The 26,793-nt window shown below is 49.5% G+C and overlaps 1 protein-coding gene across 1 annotated transcript in view; it reads right to left on the bottom strand.

Annotated features, from left to right (window-relative positions):
- Positions 1–24,359, bottom strand: part of Itga11 (integrin alpha 11) — a 106,125-nt gene extending 81,766 nt beyond the window's left edge. The window contains exons 1-2 of the mRNA NM_176922.5: positions 24,218–24,359; positions 5,219–5,330 (exon numbers count right to left, since the gene is read on the bottom strand). Coding sequence (NP_795896.4) covers positions 5,219–5,330; positions 24,218–24,269 — 164 coding nt within the window. The 5' untranslated portion in view covers positions 24,270–24,359. The remainder of the gene's footprint in view (positions 1–5,218; positions 5,331–24,217) is intronic.
- Between the last annotated feature and the right edge of the window lie 2,434 nt (positions 24,360–26,793).

Below are 26,793 nucleotides of genomic sequence, written 5' to 3'. Positions count from 1 at the left end.
GACAACAAGTAGAAACCAGTTAAAGAGAAGACAGAGATTCAGCAGGGCTCAATAAAACCCCAAATCCAGGGGCTGGAGGGATGGCTCAGCAGTTAAGAGTATTGGCTGCTCTTCTAAGAACCTGGGTTCAATTCCCAGTAACCATATGACAGCTCACCACAGTCTTTAACTCCAGCACCAGGGGATCTGGCACCCTCACTCAGACATATATGCAGGCAAACCACCAATGCACACAAAATAAAAAGAAATAAATCTTTATAAAACAAAACTCCAAACCCCAAATCTATCCTTATAAAACTTTAGTGAGATTGTCATACCTATAGCAAGACACATTGTGACAAAGGGAGACAGACAGCATAAGTTACCACCAAGAAGCATGAAAACGAGGGGAACATGCTATAGAACTTGAAGACCCAGAAAATATAAACAGAAGACCAGCGATTGATACTTTGTTAGTAAAATTTGAATGAAATGAAGGAATCACTAGAGAAACACATTATCAATGCTAACACAAGCAACTGGGAACCTGCACGACCCATTTCCCTTTAGGAAGCTGAAAATCTGTTCACAGTAATGTGTAAAGTGAGAGACTTCGAAGCACTCAGTTCTCAGTGAGATGTTTTCACCTCCTTCCTCCCATCAAGCCTGAGGTTGTCTATGTGGAAGAGGAGATAGAAAGATTGTAAGAGGCAGAGCTAATGGATGACTCTAAGGAAACTGTGCTCAAAGCACAAGATTTCTAGTTGCCTGTGTTAGTATTGTTAATGTGTTTCTCAACAGGTGGTGGCACGTGCCTTTAATCCAAGCACTCAGGAGGCAGAGAGGCAGAGAGGCAGAGAGGCAGAGAGGCAGAGAGGCAGAGAGGCAGAGGCAGGCTGATCTGTGAGTTTGAGGCCAGCTGGTATACAGAGCGAGTTCCAGGGCTACACAGAGAAATCCTGTCTTGAAACACCAATAAGCAAACAAACAAATGGATGGATGAATGGATGGGTGGATGGATGGATAGATTGATATAGATAGATAGATAGATAGATAGATAGATATAGATAGATTGATAGATAACGTATTTCTCTAGTGTTAGCTCAAAAGTATAAGTTTGAATTCAAACTACAAAAGAAGAAAAGGATAAAAAGAAAAAGAGAAGGAAAGACAAGAGCCCAAACAAAAACTCCTAAGTTAAAAAACTCAACCCACCAATAAAACATACTAACAAAATATAGAAAAACTGTGACTCAATTCTTATAAGAAAGATGCCTGATAAAGCCGAATACTTACTTGTTGATAACATTAAAAACAAAAGATAAAAACGGAGCCAGGGAACTAGAGATATGGCCCAGTTGGTTGAGTGCTTGCCTAGCACACACGAGTCCTAGGTTTGATTTCCAGTACCAGTTGCAAACATGATGGGACATGCCTGCAGTCCTAGGACTCAGGAAGTGGAGGCAGGGGACCAGGCCATGTTTGTATATAACAAATTTAAGGCCAGCCAATGAGGATATGTGAGGCCCTGTCTAGAAAGGGAAAGAAAGAAGCCAAACAAACAAACAAACAAACAAACACACTACAAACAAAACTTCATCAAACTGGAAATAGAAGAATACTTCTTTAGTCTGGTGGCATCTACAACCAACAAACGAGTAAACCAGGCACCATCCTGTTTCATCATTCTGTACTCAGACTTGCTCCATGAAAGCAAACTAAGAGTTCTCTGTGCCACTGTGTCTAATCAGCCTTGACCCAACAGCTCTAGGCTCTGCAACAAGGCAGAAAATAAGCAGAGGTATGGAGGTAGGAAAGAAGAAACAAAGAGTGACCACGTGGGATGACCTAGAGAGCCCCAGGCAAGGACAGGATGAGACGGCTCAGTGCATGAAGATGCTTGCTGCACAGGCCTGGCGATTCAAGTTGGATGCCTAGAACCCACATCAAAGTGGAAGGAAAGAGCTGACACCTGTCCCCAAAGTTGTCTTCTGACTTCTGCACATGGTTGTAGCACGTCTCCAATAACACACACTTTAATAATAATAATAATAATAATAATAATAATAATAATAATGATAATAATTTATAAAAAGGATATACCAAGCTGACCAAGTTGCTAGAAATGATAAATGACTAAGTACAGTTGTGAGATACAATGTATACACAAACCAATCGCATTCTTCTGTAGCAGCGTGACTAGAAAATAAGACAATCTCATTTCTAGCAGCAAAAGGTACACATATGTAGAAATTAGTGTAATTAAAGATGATCAAGACTTTTACATTGAAAACTATGAGGGAAAAAATCTAAAAATAAATAAAGGGATGGGGCATTTGTTATTATTATAATTTCATTTACTCTCAAATTTACCTATATGTTTACTATTACTATAATCAAAATACTGGCAAGTGCCATTGGGGGAAAGTTGGCAGAAGGAAGGACACAGGGCTTAAAATAGATGGAACAATCTCACCCAGAATGAACAAATACAGAGAATTCACATGTCTGAGTTCAAAATTGATTTTTTGCGATAGTCTTACATCACTCAGACTACCCTCAAACTTGCTGTGTAGCCGAGGATGCCCTTGAGTGCATGATCTTCCTGCCTCTGCACCACAAATGCTGGGATTACAGTGTGCACCACCACTCCTGGTTTCTGTGGTGCTGGGGACTGAACCCAGCCAGGGCTTTGTGTACGGTAGGCAAGCGCTGTATCAACCGAGTTACATTCCCAGTCCCAGACCGAAGCTGCTTTTTTACTGATACAAGTTTAGATAAAGAGATAAACGGAACACACAGAAGGACATAAGATCCCTGGAGACTTCATGAAAGACAATGTCAGGATGCCCACCAACTTTATGAACTGGTGGGAATGACTTTAATTAAAATGATAATACCATGTGTGAGTGTGGCCATGGGATGACTGGGACTCTCTTATTTTACTAGAGAGTTTAAACAGTAAACCACTCTGAGGAAAAAATGCTTGGCATATCCTCGTAATGTCAATTATAAACCTACTCTTTATCTCTGCGACCTAAACCACCTGTGCACACCCAGCAAAAGGATGATGAATGTTCATCAGAAGACACGCCCAGCCACAGAAGGCCGAAAACAGTGGCCCCACACGAGCAGCCCAAATTCAAACCAGCTCCAGTATCCATCAGTAGCAGAATAAATCAAGAGTGACATAGTGATACGACGGAATTTCACAAGCAACGAAAAGGCCTGAGGTGAAACACTCAGGACGATGTGATAACCTGCACAGACACTGTGGAATTTAAAAAGCCAGGTGGAAGTGAGTACCTGCAAAATGATCTCATCACTACACACACAGGCACACACATACATGAATACACATGTGCACACACACAGAGACACACAATACACACACACAGGCACACACACACATATGAATGCATGCATGCATGCACACACATGCACACAGACACACACATACATGCACACACATATATGAACATATGCACATGCAAACATGCATATAAAACCTGGCTTAATGAATCTATGGTGACAAGACTCAGAATCATGGTTCTTCTGGAGGGGCACTGACTGGGTAGGGGCACAAAAAAATCCTTTTGGGTGCTTGTGTGGTATGGGAGCTGATTGCATGCAGATGGATAACAACTTCACTGTACACCCAAGTTAATCACAGCACTATGTAAGCTAGACCTAAACAGAAAGATAAATAAGACAAAGAAGGAAGAGAGAGTGATGGTGTAGGGAGTGAGAAGAGGGGGAGGGAGAAGAGGGGGAGGGGGAAGAACAGGAACATAGAGGAGGGAAAATAGGACGAGGACGAGGAAGAGGAAGGAGAAGGAAGAGATGGAAGAGAATGGAGAGGAGGAGGAAGAGGGTGGGGAGAAAAGGAGGGGCATGAAGAGGAAGCAAGAGGTAGCAGTGGATGGGGAGGAAGGATAAAAGGAGGGAGAGGGGAGGAGAAGGGTTGTCTGGATGGGGAGCCAGACACAGCAGGGGTGCAGGAGAGGGGTCACAGGAGGATGGAGGGTCTACAGGAAGGGCTAGAGAACCGAGCAGTGAATGGTGTCATTTGGAGAGAGTGCTGAGCAGAAGAAGGGGAGGGGAGTAGGAAGGTCAGAGGGCAGGGTTCAGATTGGGAGGTGAAGGGCACCCGTGGCCTGCATGCAATCACTGGGAAGGCTCTGAGAGCATCTAAAAGTGCTAAGTGCTCTCTCTCCTTCTGTCAGCCTGTCCTAACGCTGCCTGCTGGGGATGGCCGGGCAACCTAGTAAACTTACTAAAACCACCACGGACTTGCACACTTCACCCCGCTGTCTCTGTACCTTGTGAGCAATCTCACACCCACCTGCAGATACCCCGGCGCCCTCTGAGGATGAGGACAGAGGTACTGTCTCACAGTCCAGACACCAAGATTTTTGAGGTGCCTCATCAGTGGCTCCCAGTGCCTGCTTCCTCTGTCATATAACCTGGAAAAGGGGCTTTGCACCCCACACCCATTTCACAGATGGGACAATGGATGTTCCAGTCTCTGTGGATTGATGTCTATATGCAGGTGAGGTCAGGCACAAGATAAGGTGAGAGCCTGGGATCGGGCAGTGGAAAAGGAAGGTGGGCGGAGGTTTTTGGAGACAGGACAGAGAGGACAGAGAGAGAAGGAAGGAAGATGAAGGAATTCCGCCTGGCTTTAAATAGCCACAGGTAGCTATGAATATCTTATAAGGGATGGCTAATTACAGGACAGTTTGTCTTATCTAGGTGGGCAGTTTACATCAATATCAATTGGCTCTGAGTAAATTGTGTGGACATTTTGTGGAGTGAGATATATGTAAATCTGATATAAATCTCACATATAAATTACAAGCCTCTAGAGTTTTGATTTTACCGGTTACTGTAATTTGAGACCGCTGACCACAGGAGGTGGATGGCTGGGAATGTGAGCACAGTCCACAGCAAAGAAAGCCAGAGATAGGCAGTCACTGCTTGGGGCTAGCTATGGAGGTAGCAGTGTCACCAGAGTCCCAGAGTAGCCAGCAATAGTGCAGAATGGTACATTTTTTTTAAAAAAAAATATTTCCTGCAACAGGTCTCATGTATATCGTCATGTATTTGACCTTGTGGATGGATTCCTGATTTCTAGGAATCAGGAAGCCTGGGAGAACCAGTCTGGCCAGCCAGGGGTAGGAAAGGACATTGGTATGACACAGCCCTGGGCTAGGGGGCCCCCAGATCTGTCACTCACCACTTCTTGCCACTGATATCATGCTGCTGTACTGTGTAGCCAAAGAAGGCAGCACTGGGACCAGCAATGACCCGGGGATTTCTGGTATCCATATTGAAGGTGTCCGTGAATCCTGCATGGGCGCAGAAAAGAGAAACAGGTGAGTCTGCAGGGTGTAGGCACTCCCTAGGGGTGTGTCTGGGCCCTCTGGCTGCTCATCTGCCTCAGAGAGGCCTGGCTGTGAAGCAGGTGGGTGCCCTAGTCTTTGAGGAGCCCTCATGTGAGGTGATTGATAAGTGTCTGGGAGACTCCACGGTCTGATGGGAGAGGTAGGAGATGAAGGCCCTACCTTGAGAAGATACAGTTTGAACGGCAGACCATTTCTCACATGGCTGGTGCCTCAGGGCCCGAGCCAAGGTTTTGCTTACACATAGTGGCTGACTGAATAGCTAGAAAGCAGGATGCTGGCAATGCCCACTACTTTTACAATGAGCCCTAGATTCCACACCAGCCCTATGAGATGGACATCAGCACCTCTGTGAGCCTAATCTGTGGGGACTTGCTCTGCAGGCAAGCTGGGGACAGGAACAAAGAGCTTGGGAAGCTGAGGCAGGGTCACCCTCTTTAAGGGACAGACCTGGAGGACTGAGGAGCAAGAAGGCTCTGCCCACAGAGAGGGTCTCCCTCTCCACCTCAAGTCTCACCCTAGGGTCAGAGCACAGTGTCCTTCATGGGATTCCGTCTAGAACGGTCTGCCCTCTGCCCCCACCGCCCTCACACAGTCTCCTTGGGGAGAGAGGAGTGAGGGTTGGCCACAGGAAAGAGACATTTAAGTTCCAGAATCCAGTTACTGCATGCGTCTGCCCAAACCAAACTAACCAGAGGGTGGATTTCCTAAAAAAAAAAAAACAAAAAACAAAAAAACCAAAAAAACGATGTTGAGCCTGTCCCTCTGACCTTGGCTCTCATCAACCTCTGGTTGTTCTGAAATCCATGGCTTTCTTTCCCTGGTGGTGATGTTGGGGGCGGGTGTAACCCCTCTCACGGATTACTGACCTCAGATTCAAACAAAACAAAACAAAAATTTTGTTTTTGATGGGACTCAGTAGGCTGCCTGCCGAGATGCCAAGGGAGGCTGGCTGAGCAGTGTGTCACTCTTCTGCCCCAAGTCTGATGACAGAGGGAGAATCCACCGCTCCCGGATGGCCCTCACTCTGTGGCTGATGGCAGCCTTGTTCTCCTTTTCAGATTCTTAACCTGGCTTTAGAAAATGACCCGTTGGTCCCAAGGGATCAGAACCCCAGACTCAAGCTTGAATGTCAGTGGGAGACCAGGTCTCCAATCCACTTGGTGGAGACGAGGGTGGAGCCACTGTCTCCCACCAGGTCTCCAGTGCTGATGGATATGGCCCAGTGTGACCCTGTCTACTGTCAATCCAGTGCTCTGCGATAGCTTAAGGAATGTGTGCTGAGTGTCCCCACTCTGCTAGACGTTCTTACCGTCTCGCCTCACTCTCCCAAATAGCTTCCCAGGGATCTTAGGAGAGGACGCCCACGATCTCTGATGAGAGCCGAGGGATTGGTTTGGTTGGCAAAGTGCTTGCTGCACAAGGCTCAGCAGTAGAGGCTGACGTCCACAGTGAGGACAAGGAGAGTTGCTGCTGCTCCTGTCAGATCTAGGACACTTCTGTAGAGCGTGAGTATTCTTGGAAATCATTTTGTGAACTGTTCTTCCTAGGCTCAAGGCCCTTTGTTGTAAGTGGGCAGAGTGAAGTACAGAGAGAATAGGTTTTCCCCAAAGTTGCCAGCCTTTCTTTGGGCCCCTCTTTATTCTTTGTATGCATGAATGTATGTATGCATGTATGTACATATATGTGTCAATGCATAATGTACATATGTGTGAGTGCATGTAGAGGCCATATGTTGTTTCACAGTTGCCTTCTACCTTTGGTTTGAGACAGAGTCTCTCATTGACCTGAAATTTTACCAGATAGGCTGCAGTAGCTGGCCAGTGAGTTGTATGCATCCGCCTGTCTCTCTCATCTTGCTGTCACTAGGATTATAAACACACACCACTTGTCACACCTGGCTTTTTACACGGAGTCTGGGGATTCGAACCTAGGACCTTGTGCTTGTGAGGCGAATGCTTTACCCACAGAGCCAATCCACCTGCTTATTCTCTACCTCTTCTTTGGTGTGACTTTTTTCTACAAATCTTCACTTCTGAAAAATGTCTGTTTGGGATCTATTCTGGGGAGTAGGAATGTTTGGCTGGCTGAGATATAGGGTTGTCAGAGTCCTCAGCCATGCTGAGTGGGCCAACAGGCTTGTTGGTAAGTCAGTGGAGACTGAAGAGACGCCAAGAGAAGCGTGGATAGGGTGGGGCGATCTGCGTTCTAATCTCAGCTTTATTATAATTTGTCCGTGTGTCTGTCCAGTGAGAATATTTCTGCTTCTCTGTGTGTCTGGTACTGTCACATAAGAGGGTTCAGCCCCACATCGTAAGTATACATGTCCATCAGTGGTTCTCTGGGGGCAGACACATAGCTGACTTCCAGTTGTCAGCGCATGAGCATCTGCCTTGAATCTCTGCAAACAATTGAGAATTGGAGACCAGGCAGCCGGGAAGAATGCAAGCTCATCTGAGTATTGGCTAAACACATCTGGGAAGGGAAGTCTCCAGGCAAAAAATGATAATATTTTGCATTCCCAAGCCAAGGGGAAGAATTAAGGAAAACCATCATCTCATACTCGGTACTATCCAGGCTTGGCTCTCCTCCACGTGTTTGCACCATGGAGACTTGGCCACAGGCTGGAGCTTCTGGACACAGCAGACATCAGAAAGATGGAGCCTTGGTGGATGACCAGGGAGGGCTGTCATCTTTCCATATAAACCCTAGCCTCATCCCCAGAGCTGGATGGTGCTACTAAACCCTCAGGGAGTTCCAGAGCAAGAGAGCGGGCATCTCTGTGATGGTTCACACTAGTCACCAACCCGATCAGCTCTAGACCACCTAGGAGACAGATCTCTGGATGTAAGGGATTATCTAAGTTACCGTAATTGAGGTAGGAAGGTGCACTCTAAATGTGGGTGGCACCATTCCCTGGTTGGCATTCTGAAAAGGAGAGAGGGAGATGAGTACCAGGATTCATGGCACTCTGCCTCCTGACTGTGGGTGGGTACAGTGTGACCAGCTTCTCCTGCCGCCATGACACACTGAACCCTCACACTGTGAGTGAGAATAAACTAGCTCTGGCACCAGTCACCCATTCCAGTTCCGATGAAGTTGCTTTTCTTGAGTATTTTGTCGAAGTAACAAGTCACCATTACACAGTCTCCACCAGGACTCTCAATGTCCCACAGCTGCTCACTATGACCTCTCAGGACTGTGTAGTGCTAGAGTGGCTAAGGAGTCCCTTCCCTGGCATCTTTAGGGGTGTGAGCACCTAGAGAGGGTGGGAAGTAGTGCTGGCTGGAGAGCAAGTGCCAAGATCACAGGCCCAGGAGTGGACTACTGACTGAAACGGCTCCTTACAGGACTGAGAGAAGGGTCCATGGGTATGGAATAAACAGCTTTTAGGAGCTAAGACTGCTGTAGGAAGAGTGAGGCTGGGTGAAAGGAGGCCTGGCCCCTTCCCTGCTTTTACTGTTACTGTCTGTGTGGTCTTGAACAAGATATTAGGTCTCTCTGGGCACCATCAGGCTTGCCATTTCCAATCCTGATGATGCCCTGAGTCTATGTGCTTCTCTGTCCTCATTTCCATACCATCTCATCAGAGATGAGGAGTTTGCAGAGCAGCCCTGGGAGCACTCCTGTGGGGGAGCACCCTGTGGGGGAACACCCCTGTGAGGGAACACTGCTGTGGGGGGCACCCCTGTGGGGGAGCACCCTGTGGGGGAACACACCTGTGGGGGAGCACCCCATGGGGGAGCAGCACCTCTGTGGGGGAGCACCGCTGTGGGGGAGTACTACATGGGCAGATGCGTGGCTTTCCTCAGGAGTCTCCAGGGGTGTTACTTCCTTCTCTGCTAGCACTTGAGTCCAATACAAGTGTCCCTCAGCTTTAGGGCTCCTGTGAAGGTCAACCGTACCCCCACCTCTCTGAGCGATTTAGCACCTAGCCTGGCTGCTTGCTGTTAGAGTCAGGGGTGTGGTGGAGACAGGTAGGGAGGGTGTTGGCTTGGTGACAGCAGGTCCCTTCTTACCACAGGCCTTCTGTTCTATAGAGTACACTTGCCTGCATGAGGGTCTTCCCAGGAGAGACTGGAGTTCCTGATTATTCTTGCAAGGCCCACCTCACACTCTCTACTTCAATCAACGAAACAGTGTCACACTTCTTTAGCCAATAGTGCCCTTAGGGACGTCCTGCCTCTGGCTAACTGTGCCTTCTCCTTTGAAGGCAACAGCATGGGGTCCATCTAACTTTATATTCCTCCAGCCATTGGTATCAGTGGCCAGCCCCTGCACCCTTTCTCTTTCTCTTTATGTCTTCTCCTTTCTTCTGTTTGTCCACCCTACCCTCCTCTTCCTCTTCCTCCTCCCTCTTCCTCCTCCCCCTCCCCCTTCTTCTATTCTTCCTTACTCTCCTGCTGAGAAGCAGGACAGAGCTGTTTCTTTGGTTAGGATTTGTATAGATTTCCTTCCCTCAGGCAGGTGCAGAATTCCATGCTTTATAGAAAGTGGGCTTTGTGTGTGTGTGTGTGCGCGTGTGTGTGCGTGTGAACATAATCAAGGGATTGGAAAAAGATGAGGGCATGCTACACAGAGGAAGAAATGACTTCTTCCAGTTAAGTTGTGGGGGGAGAGGGGAGCTTATGGGAGAAGGGTGTCTGGGTGAGTGTTGGGGGTGGCCAGAGAAGGGAGGAAGGGGACTTAAGCCGAGGGGGAGACTTCCTTGGAAAGGCGTTGCCTCTTGCACCTTGTATGAGCAACACCCCTGGCTCTAAAGGAATCCATAGGGACATTATCTCATTTGGGAAGCAGCAGGTCCCCAGGCCACACCCTTGCTGCCTCTGGCAGTCAGCATACTCTGACCCCGAGCAGGCAGGCAAGAAGAAGCAAAGCCCGGTCCCTGGAAAGCTGCGGTCACAGTGCCACGTCCCCTGGCTCTATATGGACCGTCTCTATATGAGTTCTCCACACATGGAAAAAGACACAGCAGGTGTCTGAACACTCCCTCTTACAAATAATGAGAGGACTGGACATTCTCACTCCAGCGTGCATAGGGCCTGCTTTGAGAGTATGGAAGACTCCGAGGGCCTGACAAGAGCTGGAAGGAGTGGAGAGTGAGCACGCTGGGGGCCTCACATGGCCCATTCACCTCGTGTTCCTTCAGGAAGTTTCCTTTCCCTGCCCTGCCCCTTGAGTCCTTTACCACAGAGGCCTCTCATCGTGAGCCAGGCCTCTTTCTTCCTCAGTTTTCCATCTTACTTACTTCAGTCTGCCCCTTCTCTGAGGGCCACAGTCTGTGCTACAGTGACTACTTGCTATAGCTAATATGATCTGCCTCAGCTCTCCAAAGCTCTTACAGATCTACATGAGGAAGACTTTTCTGGATGGGAAGCAGCCAGCCGGGGTCTAAGCAGCCTGTGTGGAATTGAGTTGTGTGGAACCTTTACCTGGGCTATGGAAAGCAGGCATTTTCAGGACAGATGACATACCACTGAAATAGAGACCAGGACTGGGCTGGACAGGAGAAGTGGGGGGAGGGCAGGAGAAGCACCCAGAGAGGTGGGAGAGAGATGAGAGAGCATCCGGAAGAGCCACGATGACCCCATGCATTTGGGCTAAGTCAGAAGTCTGCCAGTGTGCTAGTTAACCAGATGTCAAACTCAGCAAACAGGCCAGGAAATTGAAAGCATGCTGTAGTTGGCTGGAATTAACATGGTTTTCCTCTCCACCCCAGAACTGTCAGATGTCTATGGAGGACGCATGCATGACCCCTTCAAGAGTAAGGGCCACAGATGGATGAAGGCCAGTGCATCATCCTTCTCTCTCTCTCTCTCTCTCTCTCTCTCTCTCTTCCTTCCTTCCTTCCCTTTCTTCCTTCTCTTTCTTTCTTCCTTCCTTCCTTCCTTCCTTCCTTCCTTCCTTCCTTCCTTTCTTTCTTTCTTTCTTTCTTTCTTTCTTTCTTTCTTTCTTTCTTTCTTTCTTTCTCTCTTTCTTCCTCTATGGCCCTCAGAGCACCATGAGGAATATTGGTAGTTCCATGCTATGCTCTTCACACAGTGAGTGACACAAAACAAAAACAAAGAAAAACCGGATTGATCTGTAACTTTCTTGCTTAAAACCTTCTGGCACCCCATCTTGTACTCTTCACAGACACATACAAATACTCCACACAATACACAAAGACACATACACACACACATACCACACACAGACATACATAATACACACAGACACTGACACACACACACACACATACACACACACACATGCTGCACATGGAGCAGATTGCAGACCATTCATTCCCCACGGTCCTTGAGTAATGCAAAATCTGCTTTTCTCAATCCTAGAGTTTATCAGGTTCTGTGCCCCAGCCACACACAGATCTTCCTTAGCACCCCACACATCCAACTCCTTCCACCTGGAAGCTGCTCTCTTTGCCTGGGACAATCTTCTCCAAGGCATCTCTGTCTCTGTCTCTCTCTGTTTGTCTCTCTGTCTTTCTCTGTCTCATCTCTGTCTGTCTGTCTGTCTGATGTGTATGTGTGTGTGTCATATAGGTGTGTATGCCTGTGTGTATGTGGACGCTAGAGGACAGCCTTAAGTGTCCTTCCTCAGAGTGTTGTCCACCTTGCCTTGTCTCTCACTGACTTAGAGTTCTAGCTTAGGCTAGGCTGCTGGCAGGCAAGCCCCGGGATCCATTTATCACTGGCTCCCCGGAACTGGGATTACATAAAGTATGTGTGCCCCACCCACTGGCTTTTTCAAATGGGTTGTAGAAATGAAACTGAAGTCCTCATAGACATAAGGTAACATTTCACCAACTGAGCCACGCTCACACCCTAAGCAAGCACTTACTGAGCCACGCTCCAAGCAAGCACTTACTGAGCCACGCTCCGAGCAAGCACTTACTGAGCCACGCTCACACCCTAAGCAAGCACTTACTGAGCCACGCTCCGAGCAAGCACTTCTCTGACTGAGTCATCTGCCGGCCCTTTCCAGAACATACTTTCTCCACTGGCGGCTCCTTCTCAACACCAAGTTTCAATGTCAGACCTCTGAGATTGACCATCTTATGAAGAACCCATTTTTCTCCCTCATAGCATCTTCTTTACTTTCACAGTCAAAAATGATTGCAGGTTCTTTAAGTCACACAAGGGAAGGGACCAGTATGTGCTGGAGTCTTCTTCTAAGAGCTGATCGGGTTCAAGCTTGTATTTAGCCGTGATGTGTTGGTAGTTTTAAAACTGACCAGGGTGGGAAGATTTATACCAGGGTAATTGGCCCCTGCTTCAAATAAAGATTCTCTCTACTCCAGGGCTGGGGAGGTGGCTCACTCAGTAAAGCGTTTGTATCATAAGCCTGAGCATCTTATGTCAGATCCACAAAACTCATTAAAAAGCCAGGTGCTCTGGTGCTCACCTGCTCTGGGAGGCTGAGAGATGCAAACTTGTAGGCCAACTAGCCAAGTTCCAGGTCAGAGAGAGACCCTGTCTCAGACACGGCAGAAGGTGCCTGAGGACTGACATCCAAGGTTGTTCCCCACATGACCCTACACATGTGCCATGCATGTATGCACCCCACCGATGCCCTCAGCTGTACTCTCTCTCTCTCTCTCTCTCTCTCTCTCTCTCTCTCTCTCTCTCTCTCTCTCTCTCCCTCTCCACTTCATTCCAAGAAATAACATCAACTGATAAACATTTCACAGCACAGCCCTGGAAGGAACTTTGTTCTTTTTTCTTTATCCCGAGCACCTAGGACAATGCTTAGCACACAGCAGGTGATCATTTGTGAAAGATGAAAGCAAGGATACACTTGTGAGACACTAACCTGCTATAGAGGTTATGGGACTATAATAGCTACAGCCCCAGGGAAGGGAGAAGCTTCGAGTGGTGAATTTGGCCCCAGAAGTCTTAGCTCCATCCCTAGTGGGTCTCTTTTTCCTGGCCCTCAATTTCCTTTCCTGAAAAGGTACCTGCTGGACTAGGTGCCCAATCTCTAAGTCCTAGCATAAGGTTTAAAGAAATCCATGCACGCTCACTCTGTGTCTCCACTCCTGAGGTCACTGTACATACAGCACAGCTGCCTGGGTGCTGTTCGCACAGACGTCAGTGGTACAGTATCCAGCTCAACAGCCTCCCTGTGACCCCCTTTCCCTGACATACTAACCAGCTCTAAGAGCTTGGTTTAGCTTCCAGTTCCTGGGCTTGGGTCTCATTTGCCTTGGGCCTGTAAATAAAGAGATCTGTGCGTCCAAGATTAGCCTCAGCCAGGGAAGTGGGCAAAGCCGGGCAAACTGCAGGGCAAAGCTAGAGATGTGCAATTTGTGGCAGGGCTTTCCCTTGGACAAGAGGAAGGAGGGTAATGAGGGCCCAGAGAGCTGTTGGCCACCCTGATCTGGTTCTTTGAATGTCAACTAAAAAAAGGAGTTGTGGGGGGCCCTTCCCTTCCAAGCTAGCAGGCTCACCCTGCAGTGGATGCCCACACCCATTTAGAAAGTTCTCAGGCTGCATAGGGCTCAACACAGACCTACTGGATGCCACTGGCTTGCTTGCTGGGGATGGGATACTTTGAGGAGGGAAGCCTTGGCTGCTTGAGGCTCATGTAGAAGTCCTTCTGGGTTTGGGTATAGGTCTGGGTTTTTGTTGTTTGTTTGTTTGTTTGTTTTGAGGCAGGGTTTCTCTGAATAACAGCGTTGGATGTCCTGAAACTTGGTTTGTAAACCAGTCTGGCCTTAAACTCAAAGATATACACCTGCCTCTGCTTCTTGAGTACTGGAAATAAGTGCGTTTTGTGGTTGCAAAACCATCTCCATTTTCCACTGTACTTTCTCATGAACCATCCGTTGTCATGGAAACAGAGAACTGCCTGGTGGGTAGTGAACATCTTGACACTGGAGCAATACACACCAAGGGTGTGCCACCTGTATAGGATACTCGGACTCTGTCAAAGTCTTGTTGTTGAGCATCGAGGGGGCAAGGGAAGGTCTTGGGACCCAGGATTCCTCACGAATGTGAGGAAGATCAAGGTCTAGCCTGTTTCCTGGTGCTAGAAGAAACTATCTTGAAATAGAGTCCCTAGGGCTGGCTCAGCCAGTAAGGTGTCGGCTGCACAAGCATGAAGACCTGAGTTTGATCCCTGAGAACACACGTTGGAAAAAACAGTCTGGCTATGGCAATGAGCAATTGCAGTCCTGGTGCTAGGCGTGTGGAGCCGGGTGGAAGCAGGGCTCGCTGGCCGAGCAGTCGAAGCTACCAGCAAGCTCTATAGACACCAGTGAAAGACTGAGGAGTAACACCTGAGGCTGTCCCCTGGCCTCTGTGTGTATTGCACATGTACCTGCACACACACACACAAACACACACAAACACACACACACACGAACACACGAACACACGAACACACACTGCACCCTGAGGAAAGTGAGAGAAAAATGACTGTCCTGACAACTGGGTACCTGCTAGCCTCTTCAGACCCTGTGACCCCCAAGAGGACAGCTGTCTCCTAAGGAAGCTTTAACAAACCCACAGGGGACAGCTACAGAAGCCAAGAAGTCACATTGCAGCAATGGAGAACATCTAGGTCTGTCTCATATGAAGTTCCCCAGTCAAATGGGGTACCCCATAGCTTCTTAGTTCTGGGGAGCAGAGGCTGAAGGGTCCTTCCGGGGACCCTATGGCAGCACTTGGTATACCTATGGTGTGGTGGATGAGTCTGTGTGGAACACACAAAGATTAACCAAAATTGTGTGAATGAAAAAGTAAGAAAGAGGGTCTAGGGACCTGGCACAACCTGTCGAGTGTGTGCCTAGTATGCGTGAAGCCCTGGGTTTGATCCTCGGTGCTGCATAAACTGGATGTGGTGAACATACCTGCAGACCTAGTACTTGAGAGGTAGAGGCAGGAGAATCAGAAGCTCAAAGTTATCTTTGGCTAAGTAGTGAGTTCAAGGCTAAGCTGGGCTACATGAGACCCTGGAAAAGAGGAAAAGGGAAGGAGAAATAAAGGAAGGAATGGAAAAAACTAAAAGGAGGGAAAAAAAAGCCCAAGAAAGTTTCCTAAGATGATCAAACTGTGCTGAGCTTGGGGTCTGTTTCTCTTGAGAGCAGAGGTCTAGCCTTGGGAAAGCCCCTTAGAATCAGTTTGTGGAGTTTGGCTGCCTGGATGGAACCCCAGGCTGTAGCTTATCCCCTGAGTGATCTTGACTGTGACTTCATATCTACATCACAAATACTGCTACTAGAATTTACTGAATATCCTATCGCTGGCCAATATTCTGTTGGGAATTGGGTACTATTTCTGATTTTTCACACTGATCCCATAGGGTGGGCATTATAGTTTCCAATGCACTCTCTAAAAAGATGACTTGTCAGGGCAGGTCCCAACCCCCACATCTGAGGTCCACGCTCCTGAGAAGTGCTTGGTTGGGTGCAGACTCAGACCTCCCAGCTGTAGCCAGGTTTCCCATAAGCCACCAGGGGATGTTCAGATCACATGACTCCTAGAGACTGAGTGCTAATCTGGGTTCCATGCTCAGCCTCCGCATCTTCTCAGGGTCCCCCCAAGTCGTTCTTAGGTGGAAGGTGACATGCTGCATTCTGTACTGTATGATTGGCATGATAATGAGGCAAAAAGTTCTTCTCTCTTATCCCCCCTGTTGCCTGGGGGACAGCATTGTCCTGTTATATGCCTGCATGTCCACCACAGGTGCATAAGGCCTCTTCTGTGTTCCCTGAAGTCCTTCAGAGAATGGTGGTGAGCAGCATGGGCTATCCAAGCCAGTTTGTGGTACTTCTGGGCTAGCCTGTGGTACTTCTGGGCTAGCCTGTGGTGATCCATTCCCTACTTTCTAAAGTCTTTCAAGAAGTCGCCACACCCTTCAGCAGGCTTCCTTGCCATTTCTCCCTGTGATTCTAGACTGCCATCCAACTCTTGTAGCCTGGAAACATTCATTTATAGATGGCTGGACATTATTATAGTTATAAACATCAGCATGGCAGTCTGGTGTCTTAGGAAAGGCGAATAGGGGGCTATTTATTATCCAATGGGATTGGGAGCTAAGAGCTATGAACTACTAATTTCACTGTCTCATCTGTTCATTTCTACAACTATTGCTTGCCTACTCGTGCCAGGTGCAGGGCTGGACCTTAGGATACCTAAGTAAACACAATCTTGCTCTCATTGGATTACATTGTTACAGCCTGTAGTATACACCATGAATAAAGGAGGCTGGCCATAATATGAGATGCCATTCAATGCCCTCTAGGGGCTAAAGTGTGCCGGGGGTGGGGGAGCTCTGTCTCTGTGAGAGTTTGCAGAGGAGGGTGCGATTTTAGTGAGCAGTAACTAAAATTGAGGCCTTGGTGAGATGGGAGCCAGAAAAGAAGTTGGGGATGGGGGGGTGTTCAAGGTGAGTGATATCAACCATAGGCTCAGGCATTCGGACGCTTGGTCTCCAGTTGGGGTTGTTTTGCAGAGGAAATGGTTATGGAGAGGCACAGCCTTGGAGGAAGTGTGTCACTGGTGGGGCCTCTCTTAAAGCCTCCCCCTGCTTCGTGTTCACCCTCTCTCTGTTGTTAATGCTGTGTTCTCTCCACTTCCCACATCTGCTGCCATGCCATGTCAGCCAATTGTTGCCATGCCTCTGCCCAGCCACAGTAGACTGTTCTTCCTCTGGAGCATAAGCCAAAGAAAACTCTCCCTTAAGTTGTCTTTGGTCACAGTGTTTTATCATAGCATCAGAATAACTAATACAAAGTAACTAACACACCCGGAGTCTGGGGCTGTGGGACTCTAGGATTAGCTGAAGATAGAGTCAGAAAATCAGGGGTCTACTCAGGGTGTGCGCGCCCTCACGGGGAGGGGGGAGCTGCGGGAGGGGAGGGGTTACAGCATGGCCCAAGCTAACCTAGCAGTTTCCTCTTGGTTGTAGGGCAGAACGGCATTCAGAACAAGGGAAAAGTCAGGGAGACCCGTTAGACACCTATACCATGAGCCATGGGGATGTCTTCAAGCCCTCCCCGTGGTAGCCCCTCAGGCTCTGCCTGCCTCCTGGTGTTAGTCCTCCGGACTGACTAATCCAGACATTGAGGACTCGAAGGGAGGCTTCAGGTGCAGGGTGGTGTGGGATCAGGCTCTCGTGCAGCATTGGTGTTTAGGTTTAGGATGTGTGGGATAGAAGTCAGGCAGGTCCATACTGAAAGAACCAGAGAACATCTGAGTGACAATTTGGTCCTTTTTGGGATGATGGGCAGGGCCTATTTCGGGGTCTGCCAGTGCCTCTGCCCTTGGCTGGCTTCACCGTCAGCAGCAAGCACATTCCATGGCTGGTGATTGGCTTGCGGTCTGGCCCGGCTCTTTCGATGGTTTCTTTTGCTCTTTAAAAACCAGAATTGGCGTTCTCTTTAAGTTTAGGGCATGAATCACTGCTTGTGGCCTGGAAGGGGGATGGAGGAGCACAGTCTGTGATGTTGGGTGCTAGAACTCACTCAGTCTGTAGGCTCCTGCAGCCAGCTGTGAGATGGATCCCAGTGCAGACACTGGTCCTATCAGCTTCTGAGCTTCTAGCTGACCTGGCCCTGAGCGCCTCTCCATCTACTTCCAAGTCCAGAGCTAACCATAATCAGAAGGACTTCACACTTGGGCTCATGTCCTATTTCTTGAAGTTTTCAATCGTTTTCAAACAGGGAGCCCTGAGTTTGATTTTGCATAGATGCCTCCAGTTTATATAAAGTAAGTCCTGCAGATATGGTAATTGGGGTGATCCAACTGACAGTAGCTTTGTCTATTTATGGGTTTTATAATTTCCACCAATTACTATGAGGGGCTGTGATTTCCTGGAAAAGAACAATTCCAGAAGGGGGAGAGGAAATAAGATGATTTTATGGTTCCTTTCCTGGAAAGAAAAAAGAGTGAGGATCCTAGGAATGCACCAGACAGAGAAGGGGGGTGGAGATGGAGAGAGGTCGACAGAGCACCTCCCCAGTGGTCTACAGAGAACCCTCTAGCAGTCTACAGAGAACCCTCAGTGATCTACAGAGAACCCCCCAACAGTCTACAGAGAATCCCCAGTCGTCTATAGAGAATTATCAGTCGTTTACAGAGAACCCCCACAAGTCTACAGAGCATCCCCAGTGAGCTATAGAGACCTCCCCAGCAGTCTACAGAGAGCCCCCAGTGGCCTATAGAGAATCCCCATTGATCTACAGGAAACCCCCAGTGGTCTACAGAGAACCCCCAGTAAAAGAAGTTTGGCTTAGTTGGGTGATGCTGTTGTTCTGTTTGGCATCCTGGAGTGCATTGCCACAGTAACTCACCTACCTTGCCCCACATGCCACAACAAACAAACAAACAAACAAACTTACAAAACCTCTGTCTATTTTTGAGCAGCAGCACCCCCCCCCCACCAGCCCGAGACAGAGTTTTCCTCCCTATAGCATCAGGCTCTCCTGTCAGACTAGGAGGCTGAGGGGCTGGACCATGAACCCCTGCTTCATCCGAAGCCTACCACTAGCCTTTCGTTCCTTTGGCTCAAGATACCACTCAGATAAAATGCCTTCCAGTAGGACACATCAAATCGTCCTCACTCATTAGCGCTAATCCACACCAATCAGCTAATCAGGACTGAAAACTCTGAGCGGGTCTTGCCTGGGGCAGTGGGAGGGAGAGAGTGGGGTGTGGGACCACCTGGGCATTCAGTGTTTTGGGCACTTGGAGGCAGGCAGGTGACAGAAGCGCTGGGAGGGACCCATTCCAATAAATCACCACCCTGGACCAAGGCTCACTTTCTAAAGAGAATATCCTGTATGAATTAATTAATGCGGATGGGGGATCCAGCTCAGTGCTTGCTTCGGATGCGTGAGGTCCTAAGTTCAATACTATCCCCATACCAGAGGAGGCAAAAAAGAGCCAGGGAGGCAGGCATTGCCTTTGACTCTATGGCAATGGCCTTGGACTAGCTATTTGACTTTTCTCTTGGAACCTGTGCCTCCATGAGAGGTGAGAAAGAGCCTGCCACAGTGCCTGTCACAAACCAAGTAAGAACTGATGAAGGGCTGTGGAGATGGCTCAGCAGTTAGGAGCACTCTCTGTGCTTTCAGAGGACCTGAGTTTGGTTCCCATTACCCAAGCCCAGGCAGCTCATAAGCACTTCTAAGTCGGTTCCAATGCAAGTGATCGGATACTCTACTCTGGTGTTTACAGTCCCCTCCCCACGTGGAATGTGAATGCCCATACTCACTCCCACACACATACTAAAAGAAAAGAAATGATGAGGCTATTAGAACAATAGTACCAGCTCCCATGGACAGTGGCTTACGGGCTGCCAAGGACCATTTATTACAGTGAATGTGGATGGATCACATATGAGCCACTAACCAGATAGATCATCAGCCTGAGAAGGGCTTATTCTCATTTTATGGTTCATGAAATGGGCCCTTGGGAGGGGAGCTGCCCAGGCTCACCCACCTAGAAGGGATCTGCATCCGGGCAGGCTGGCTCCCCAACCTGTGTACTACCACTGCTTAGTAAAGGGTAAACAGTTAATGTGCCAGAGAAAGAGGTGAGAGGCAGCCGGAAGGGGCTGGGCCGTGTGGACTATTCCCTCCAGGAAAGATTTCACACGTATTATAACTTAGGTCTTAAGGGCGCCACATGAAAGCTCTCTGCGGAAGTTTAGTTTATAGACGACTCCAGTCTCTGCTTTCTTTCCTCACTGCTAACAAACTGCTGAATATTAAGGAGAGATGTCAGGTTTGAGGTGTGATTTGTGTGTCGTGTGTACATGTTCATGTGTATGGGTGCAGGTACGCGGGCCTGTGCAGGTGTATGTAAGGCCAGAGGTCAAGGTCAGACGCCATTCAGTCACGATTTACCTTATTCGTTGAGGCTAAGTCTCTTGATGACCCTGGAGCTCACTGCTGCAGCTTGCCCCGGGGATCCTCTGTCTCTGCCTCCCTGGGAATGAGATGACAGGCGTGCACTAGCGCTCCTGGCTTTTTTAACATGGGTTCTGAGGGATGGAAGTAGGATCCTCAGACTTGCATGGCAAGCATTTTACCGGCTGAGCTTCCTCCCAGCCCTCAGATGTGATTTTTGATCATGACAATCCCTTCTCTTTAAATTAAGCTACACTGCAGTAATCAACTTTGACTCCAAAAAGAAGAACCTGACGCGTGTGGAGAGACGGTAATACCGCAAGTTGAGCATTTTGGGGAGGAAGGAGCATTCCTCAGATTGTCCAAATGAACTCCCCATCCACACAGCAAGAGGCAAGCTAGTTGTCCCAGAACACGGTTTTGGTCCAAGCAACAGGGGCAGGACACTGGGGAGGATGAAGTGGGGCTCCCTACTGTTGCAGAAGGAGGGATTATAAGACTCAGAGATGGCAAGTAAGAGGGAAGAGCAGAGTGAGCTCCCAGAGGGCCCACAGTCCTGTGTGGCTGGGAACCATGAGAAGGGTGGTGTTTGCATCCCCTCTCTGAGAGATGGGGGCACAGGTGTGGTAGCTAGTCATCCTACTTTATGATGGGTTGGGTGGGGGAGGCAAAGTGATCAACTGCATCTCAGCCTCTGCCCTTCCAAGTTGGGGGGGGGGGCGCATGTCGAGCCTTTTCAGTCTCCAACAGCCATGAGCTAGGTTCCTGTTGAAGGGGGAGCTACACCCACAAGGACACACAGAAGTGAGCTGGTCTTTCCCCTCCCGAATACCAAAGAACCGCCTGCACCAAGATCAAACAGACGTTAGGGAAAGCTCAGAGCCAAAATATTAAGTCCTTTAGTCTGGTCTGGGACCAAGACCTAGGGCCAGGCTGGTAGCAGTGGGAGAGTCTTGGTTTTTAGGGTCCTGGCACTTATGCCCCTGAGCCTCCAGTATACCTCCTTAGCCATCTCCTGTCAACCTGAGCTCAAGAGAAAAGCCTCTGAACACCTCAGATCCTTCCTCATGACCTAAGAGGTGGCTTCCAGAGAGGAAGACAACGTGGTGCCACTTGCTAAGCACTGGGAAAACGGCCTATTTGGTCTTTGCAATAACTTTACAAATTCTGTTACTACCCCTACCTTGTAGAAGAGGAAATTGAGGACATTATTTGTCAGGGGCAGTAAGGCCTAACTGCAGAGTCCAGGCCAATTCCACACAGAGGGACTCTGGGGCCTTCGTTGCCACAGTGCCTGATCTTGCCTTGTGTCTTCCTGAAGCCTCCCAAAGGACCCATATGATTCACAGGTAAGGGACCAAAGTGAATTCTGTCCTTGGGCCAGGGAAATGACCCACGGATCCCTCAAACCCTTCTAGTACTCAGAATCCAGACTAGTCAGGCACCTTTATGCTATTAAAAGGAAAATGGCTGTTGTGGCATTGTGGTGTGTTTGTAACCTCAGTGCTGAGGTGGTGGAGACAGGATGGTCTCTCAGGGTCATTGACCAGCTGCCCCTTTCTACTTGGCAAGTCCAAGGTCAGTTAGGGACAGTCTCAGGTAGTGAGGGACACTCTCAGAATGGTTGATAGTACTGGATGGTGCCAGAGACAATACCTGAAGCCTTTCTAAGGCCTCCACACTCATTTACACACACACACACACACACACACACACACACACACACACACACAAATACAAACACACACACAGACATCTAAACAAACACATACACTTACACAAGCACACACAGCCAAACACCCCCTACACCTAAACACACATACATACAAATTTACACAAGCACCCACACACTCAGACACACACATACACACTTGAGCAGCCATACACAAATTGTCATCCCTTCATTCTTTAGTCCCTAGAAATACGAATAATGTCATTTTAAGTTCCATACACTATGCTTTGGGGGTTGGGGGGGGGTGATCCAGTTCCTCTTCCAGGAAGCCTTCCTTACTTGTCTCTGGACACACACACACACACACACAGAGGCCTTACTTCCTCTTCTCCATTCATTCCCTCATACCTCTGCTTAATTCTCTCAGTTCTTGCCCTACCTGAGCCATTCAGGGCCCAGGTGGCAGGGGCACATGAGCCCTACCTTCTTCTTGTAAGCAGATGCCCGTCTAGCATTGATGGATATATATAATGAGTCCCATATTCCAAAAACCCGAACTGATCAGCAATAATGCAGAAGTGGCTTTCTCCATGTAAGGGAGGCAATGAGTCACAAATCCTTTCTTGAGAGGTCCTTCAACACTCCATCCCTCAGAGCTCCACCCACTTCAGTTGCACGAACATTAGCAACCACTGCTGGAGTCCCACTGTGCGCCAAGCCTCAACTTCCACAACTCAGCTTCCACAACTCAGGATTCTGCCTCCATTGTCCCCCATGAGAAAAGCTTTTAGAGAGCTCACAAGGTCTGTGCAGAACTACTTTCCAAACTCTTGCACTTAGCTTTGGGATGCTTGGACTGTCCTTCTCTGGGGACACCTGTCTAGAGTCACTCAGGAGTTTTTATCTCCTTCCTGTGGATGGATTTCCAGTGACTGCAGGCAGTTCCTTCCCTGAGTGTACCTCCCATGGGTTTCTCTCCCTGGAGCTTTCTAAAAGCCTCTGGTCTGGCAGTAACCCTTTCCCCGCCCCTCCCCCAACTCGAACTTCGTGCAATAAAGTTTGCTTTCCAACTGAGTCTCTGGGATCAGAACGAAACCCAGCCAGTTTCAAGAGGCCTTTCATTTGCAGGGGATCCCAGAAGCAGCAAAGGACAGAAGGATATATGTGTGTCCCCAAATGGGGACAACTGACCAAAGCTTGGAGAGAGCCACCGGACTGGGTAGGGGTGAATCTTCACTTGTACTACCCAAGGGCACCTGTCCAGCTGTCACTGCCTCTGTCCTCTCCTATTGGTCTCAGCTAGTGCCAGAGACACTCAGAAAGAGCGGCAAGGTTGGCAGCCAGTACCAACCAGTTTGTTCCTTAGGCTCTATCTAGCTCTGGCTCTGGCTGAAGCATTCTGCCACGCTGTGAAGGGGCCAGGAAAACTTTCCCTAGCCGCGCGCAGCACAATGCGGTTGGCTGAAGCTGGGCTGGGCACCCGCAGTGTGGAGGCCTGAACTAGGGTACCCCAGGCTGAGAACCCAAAGACTTGTCTCTCTTTCCTTCAGTGACGGGTACCGAGGTTCCCGCTACGCCCCCACACCTGGAATACATTAAGCAGCAGCGCGTTACAGTGACGGCGGCTTCCCCCGAATTATTGAATAATTGCATAATTCCAAGCGCGAGCTGGGGACGCTGCTCTGTTCCTACACTAGTGTTAAGTATCTGTTCCACCGGTCCCGGGCTGAGGGATTGTGCCCTCTGTTTCTGGTGGGGCTGAAGAGAGTTTACTAACGCCTAGCAGCCAAACTGGAGGGATTCTGTTCTCTTAGGACTCCGGGATCTCTTAGGACTCCAGGCTCTCCAGGGCCGCCAGGATCTGGCTCTCCACACTTCAGGGGGCTCTGCCTTGGGTAGCGGCGGGGGCAGTCGGGTCACGCTCATTCGGCGCGATCTGCCTCCTTCCCCAGCTGGGGCCTTGGACCCTCGTCAATGGAAGGATGCCTGGATGGCAGAGTGGACACTTAGGAATTATCCCCAGAGCTGCATCGGGAACATCAGAAATGCTCAGTGGTTCTAGCAACCCGAGTCCCGACTTCTTTCCCCAAACACATCAGAGTCCTAGAAAGAGTTTCCTAGGCACACCTCCCTCCTTTGCTTTCTTGGTGGGACTGTTGTAACAGCAGCCCTTCCCGGCAGACCTGTGTCCCCAAGTGCTACTGAAGGAGGTGCGTCGCATCTCTCTTCTCTCAACTTGAGCTAAGGTCCTGGAGGACTAGGGAGGGGCTCCCGGAAGGAAAGACAGGCTAGGGGAACACGTACCTGGCCAAAGGCTGAGGGTCCAGGCCACCAGGAGGCCCCTGGGAAAGTCCATGGCCCGCTGCGCGGCGGCGGGTGTCGCGATGGTCGCGCGGCTGAGAGCCAGAGCCACAGCCTCGGTTCGCGAGCGTCCTGAGCCTGCACTGATCCAAGCTCCAGCTCCCTGACAGCAGCGCAGAGGAAGTGGGAGGGCTCCAGCGGCGGGGAGGGGCGCGGACACAGCGGCGGCCCTGGCTCCAGGCCAGTCTAGGCCCCTCTGCCACCTGAGCCGGTGGCAGGCTGCTGCCCCGACGCCCTCGCCAGTATCGCCCTCCCCCACTCCCAGCCCATCTAACCTCAGGGTCATAGCAGAGAATGGCTTCTGGGAGCCAGCCACCTTGCCAGCTTGGTACCTGACTCTCCTCCATCCCCAACCAAATCGGGGTCTCCTCTGGAAAAGCGAGTTATGGAGTCCATTTTCTAGGGGGAAAGAGCTGAATAAATACCATAGGTGAACCTAAGATGACCCAGGGCCACTCTGTGACAGGTCTTCTTCGGACACGTTGGATGGATTTCCCCTCCCTTCACAACGTTCCTTTGTCTCCCTGTTCCCTGGGCTTTAAAATGTCAAGGCCACAGTGCTTCTTGGAACCCTGGAATCAATGCAAAACACCTCCAGTTTCCACCGCCCCAGCCTCCACACCTGAACAGGGACTGCACCTGACGGTTCCGAGGCTTCTCTTTGGAACCCAGGCTCTATTCCCCAGCCATTGTACTCACAGACAGTTAACTTCAACGTGCATTTATTGCTGGAGCTTTTTATGGGGTTTGGGCCGCTATCTGTGAGTGTGGTGGATGGCCTTCCCAGCAAGGGAGGAGCAGAGGAAGGCAGCAAGGTAGCTAGCGTGAGGGAAACCGAGAGTATGGAACCCACTACTTTTTTCAGAACCTTCCCAAGGCTACCATGCAAATGTGCAGACACAGCAGGCTAGTCTCTTTCTGCTCTTATCTTCACTGTATCGTGCACACCCATACACCTACCACACCCTAAACAACAACTAACATATTTGTTTGGCCTCTCTGTCTCTCTGTCTCTGTCTCTCTCATCTCCTTGGTTTGTAAGGACACTCAACTCCTTGTCTTCAGGAGCAGAAGAGTTTTTCAGTGTATGCACAAATAGATGGATGAATAGGAAGGGTGTGTAGGAGCCCAGAGGGAAGGGCATCTGAGAATGGTTGGCTTTTAGGGAGGATCCTTGAAGGATAAGCTGAGTGTTGAGACGCTCTACCACTTGCAAAGGCTGGGGAAGCTGGTTTTATTCTGGGGGAGTGGAGAGAGAGATAGAATGAGAGGAAGGGAGGGAGGGAGAGATGGAGAGAGGGAGGGAGAGGGAGAGAGAGACAGAGATGGAGAGAGAAAGGAAGGTGGAGGAAGAGAAGGAGGAAGAGGAGGAGAGAGGGGAGGGAAGAAGAGTGTAGATAAAAAAGCAAAGAGAGAGCAGAGGAGAAGGAGGGAAGGGAAAGAGGAGGTGCAGGTCTTGGGCTGGAATGCAGTGCACAGGTGTTCTCACCTTCAGGGCTAAGTTTCAGAAAAGGAGGGCATGACAAAGGGGCAGGCTTTCTTGCTCTTCTAAAAGAGCCTGAATATCAAAAGAACCAACTTCTTTTTGCCAGGACAGGTGAGGGCTAGGACAGGTGTGGGCTAGGACAGGTGTGGGCTAGAACAGGTGTGAACTAGGACAGGTATGAGCTAGGACAGGTGTGGGCCAGGACAGGTGTGGGCTAGGACAGGTGTGAGCTAGGACAGGTGTGGGCCAGGAAAGGTGTGGGCTAGGACAGGTGTGGGCTAGGACAGGTGTGGGCTAGGACAGGTGTGGGCTAGGACAGGTGTGAGCTAGGACAGGTGTGAGCTAGGACAGGTGTGGGCCAGGACAGGTGTGAGCTAGGACAGGTGTGAGCTAGGACAGGTGTGGGCCAGGACAGGTGTGGGCTAGGACAGGTGTGAGCTAGGACAGATGTGGGCCAGGACAGGTGTGGGCTAGGACAGGTGTGGGCTAGGACAGGTGTGGGCTAGGACAGGTGTGGGCCAGGACAGGTGTGGGCCGGAGGAAGCAGGATCTGCCTTGGGATGAGGCTGACACTGCTTGGCTTAAAGGGAAACACTGGGTGCATGCTGGGAACAGTTTGACCCTTGTAGTGTCTGGTTTATTGTTTAGACAGTCATTATTGAATGTTATTTAACAGTCTTTTCAGTTTGCTTTGTGGTGCTGGAAATTGAACCCAGGGTCTCAAACATGCTAAACAAGGGTTCTGCAACTGAACTACATCCCTGGTCTGGGTTGCTGCCCGAGGACATGTTGATGTCTGAGGGCTGTGCAGAATTGGTCCCATCCCTCTCCTGGACATCATGAGAGAGCTGGTCCTGAGAACTCATGAGCAGGAGAGCCGACCCTACCCCTGGCAAGCTGCAGTACCCAGGAGAGTGCTCTACACATCACCCAGGAAGCACAGTAGAGCTGGTTCTGGTTGTGGGAGTTGTGGGTGATTTGGCTCCAAGGGTGTGCTCATAGGAGAGCTAGTCCTGCCTCTCTTCTCCTGAGT

The sequence above is a fragment of the Mus musculus genome, chromosome 9, assembly GCF_000001635.26.
Source record: "Mus musculus strain C57BL/6J chromosome 9, GRCm38.p6 C57BL/6J".
NCBI lineage: Eukaryota > Metazoa > Chordata > Mammalia > Rodentia > Muridae > Mus > Mus musculus.
Note: the sequence above shows the minus strand (reverse complement) of the source record. Positions and strands in the feature narration are given on the sequence as shown.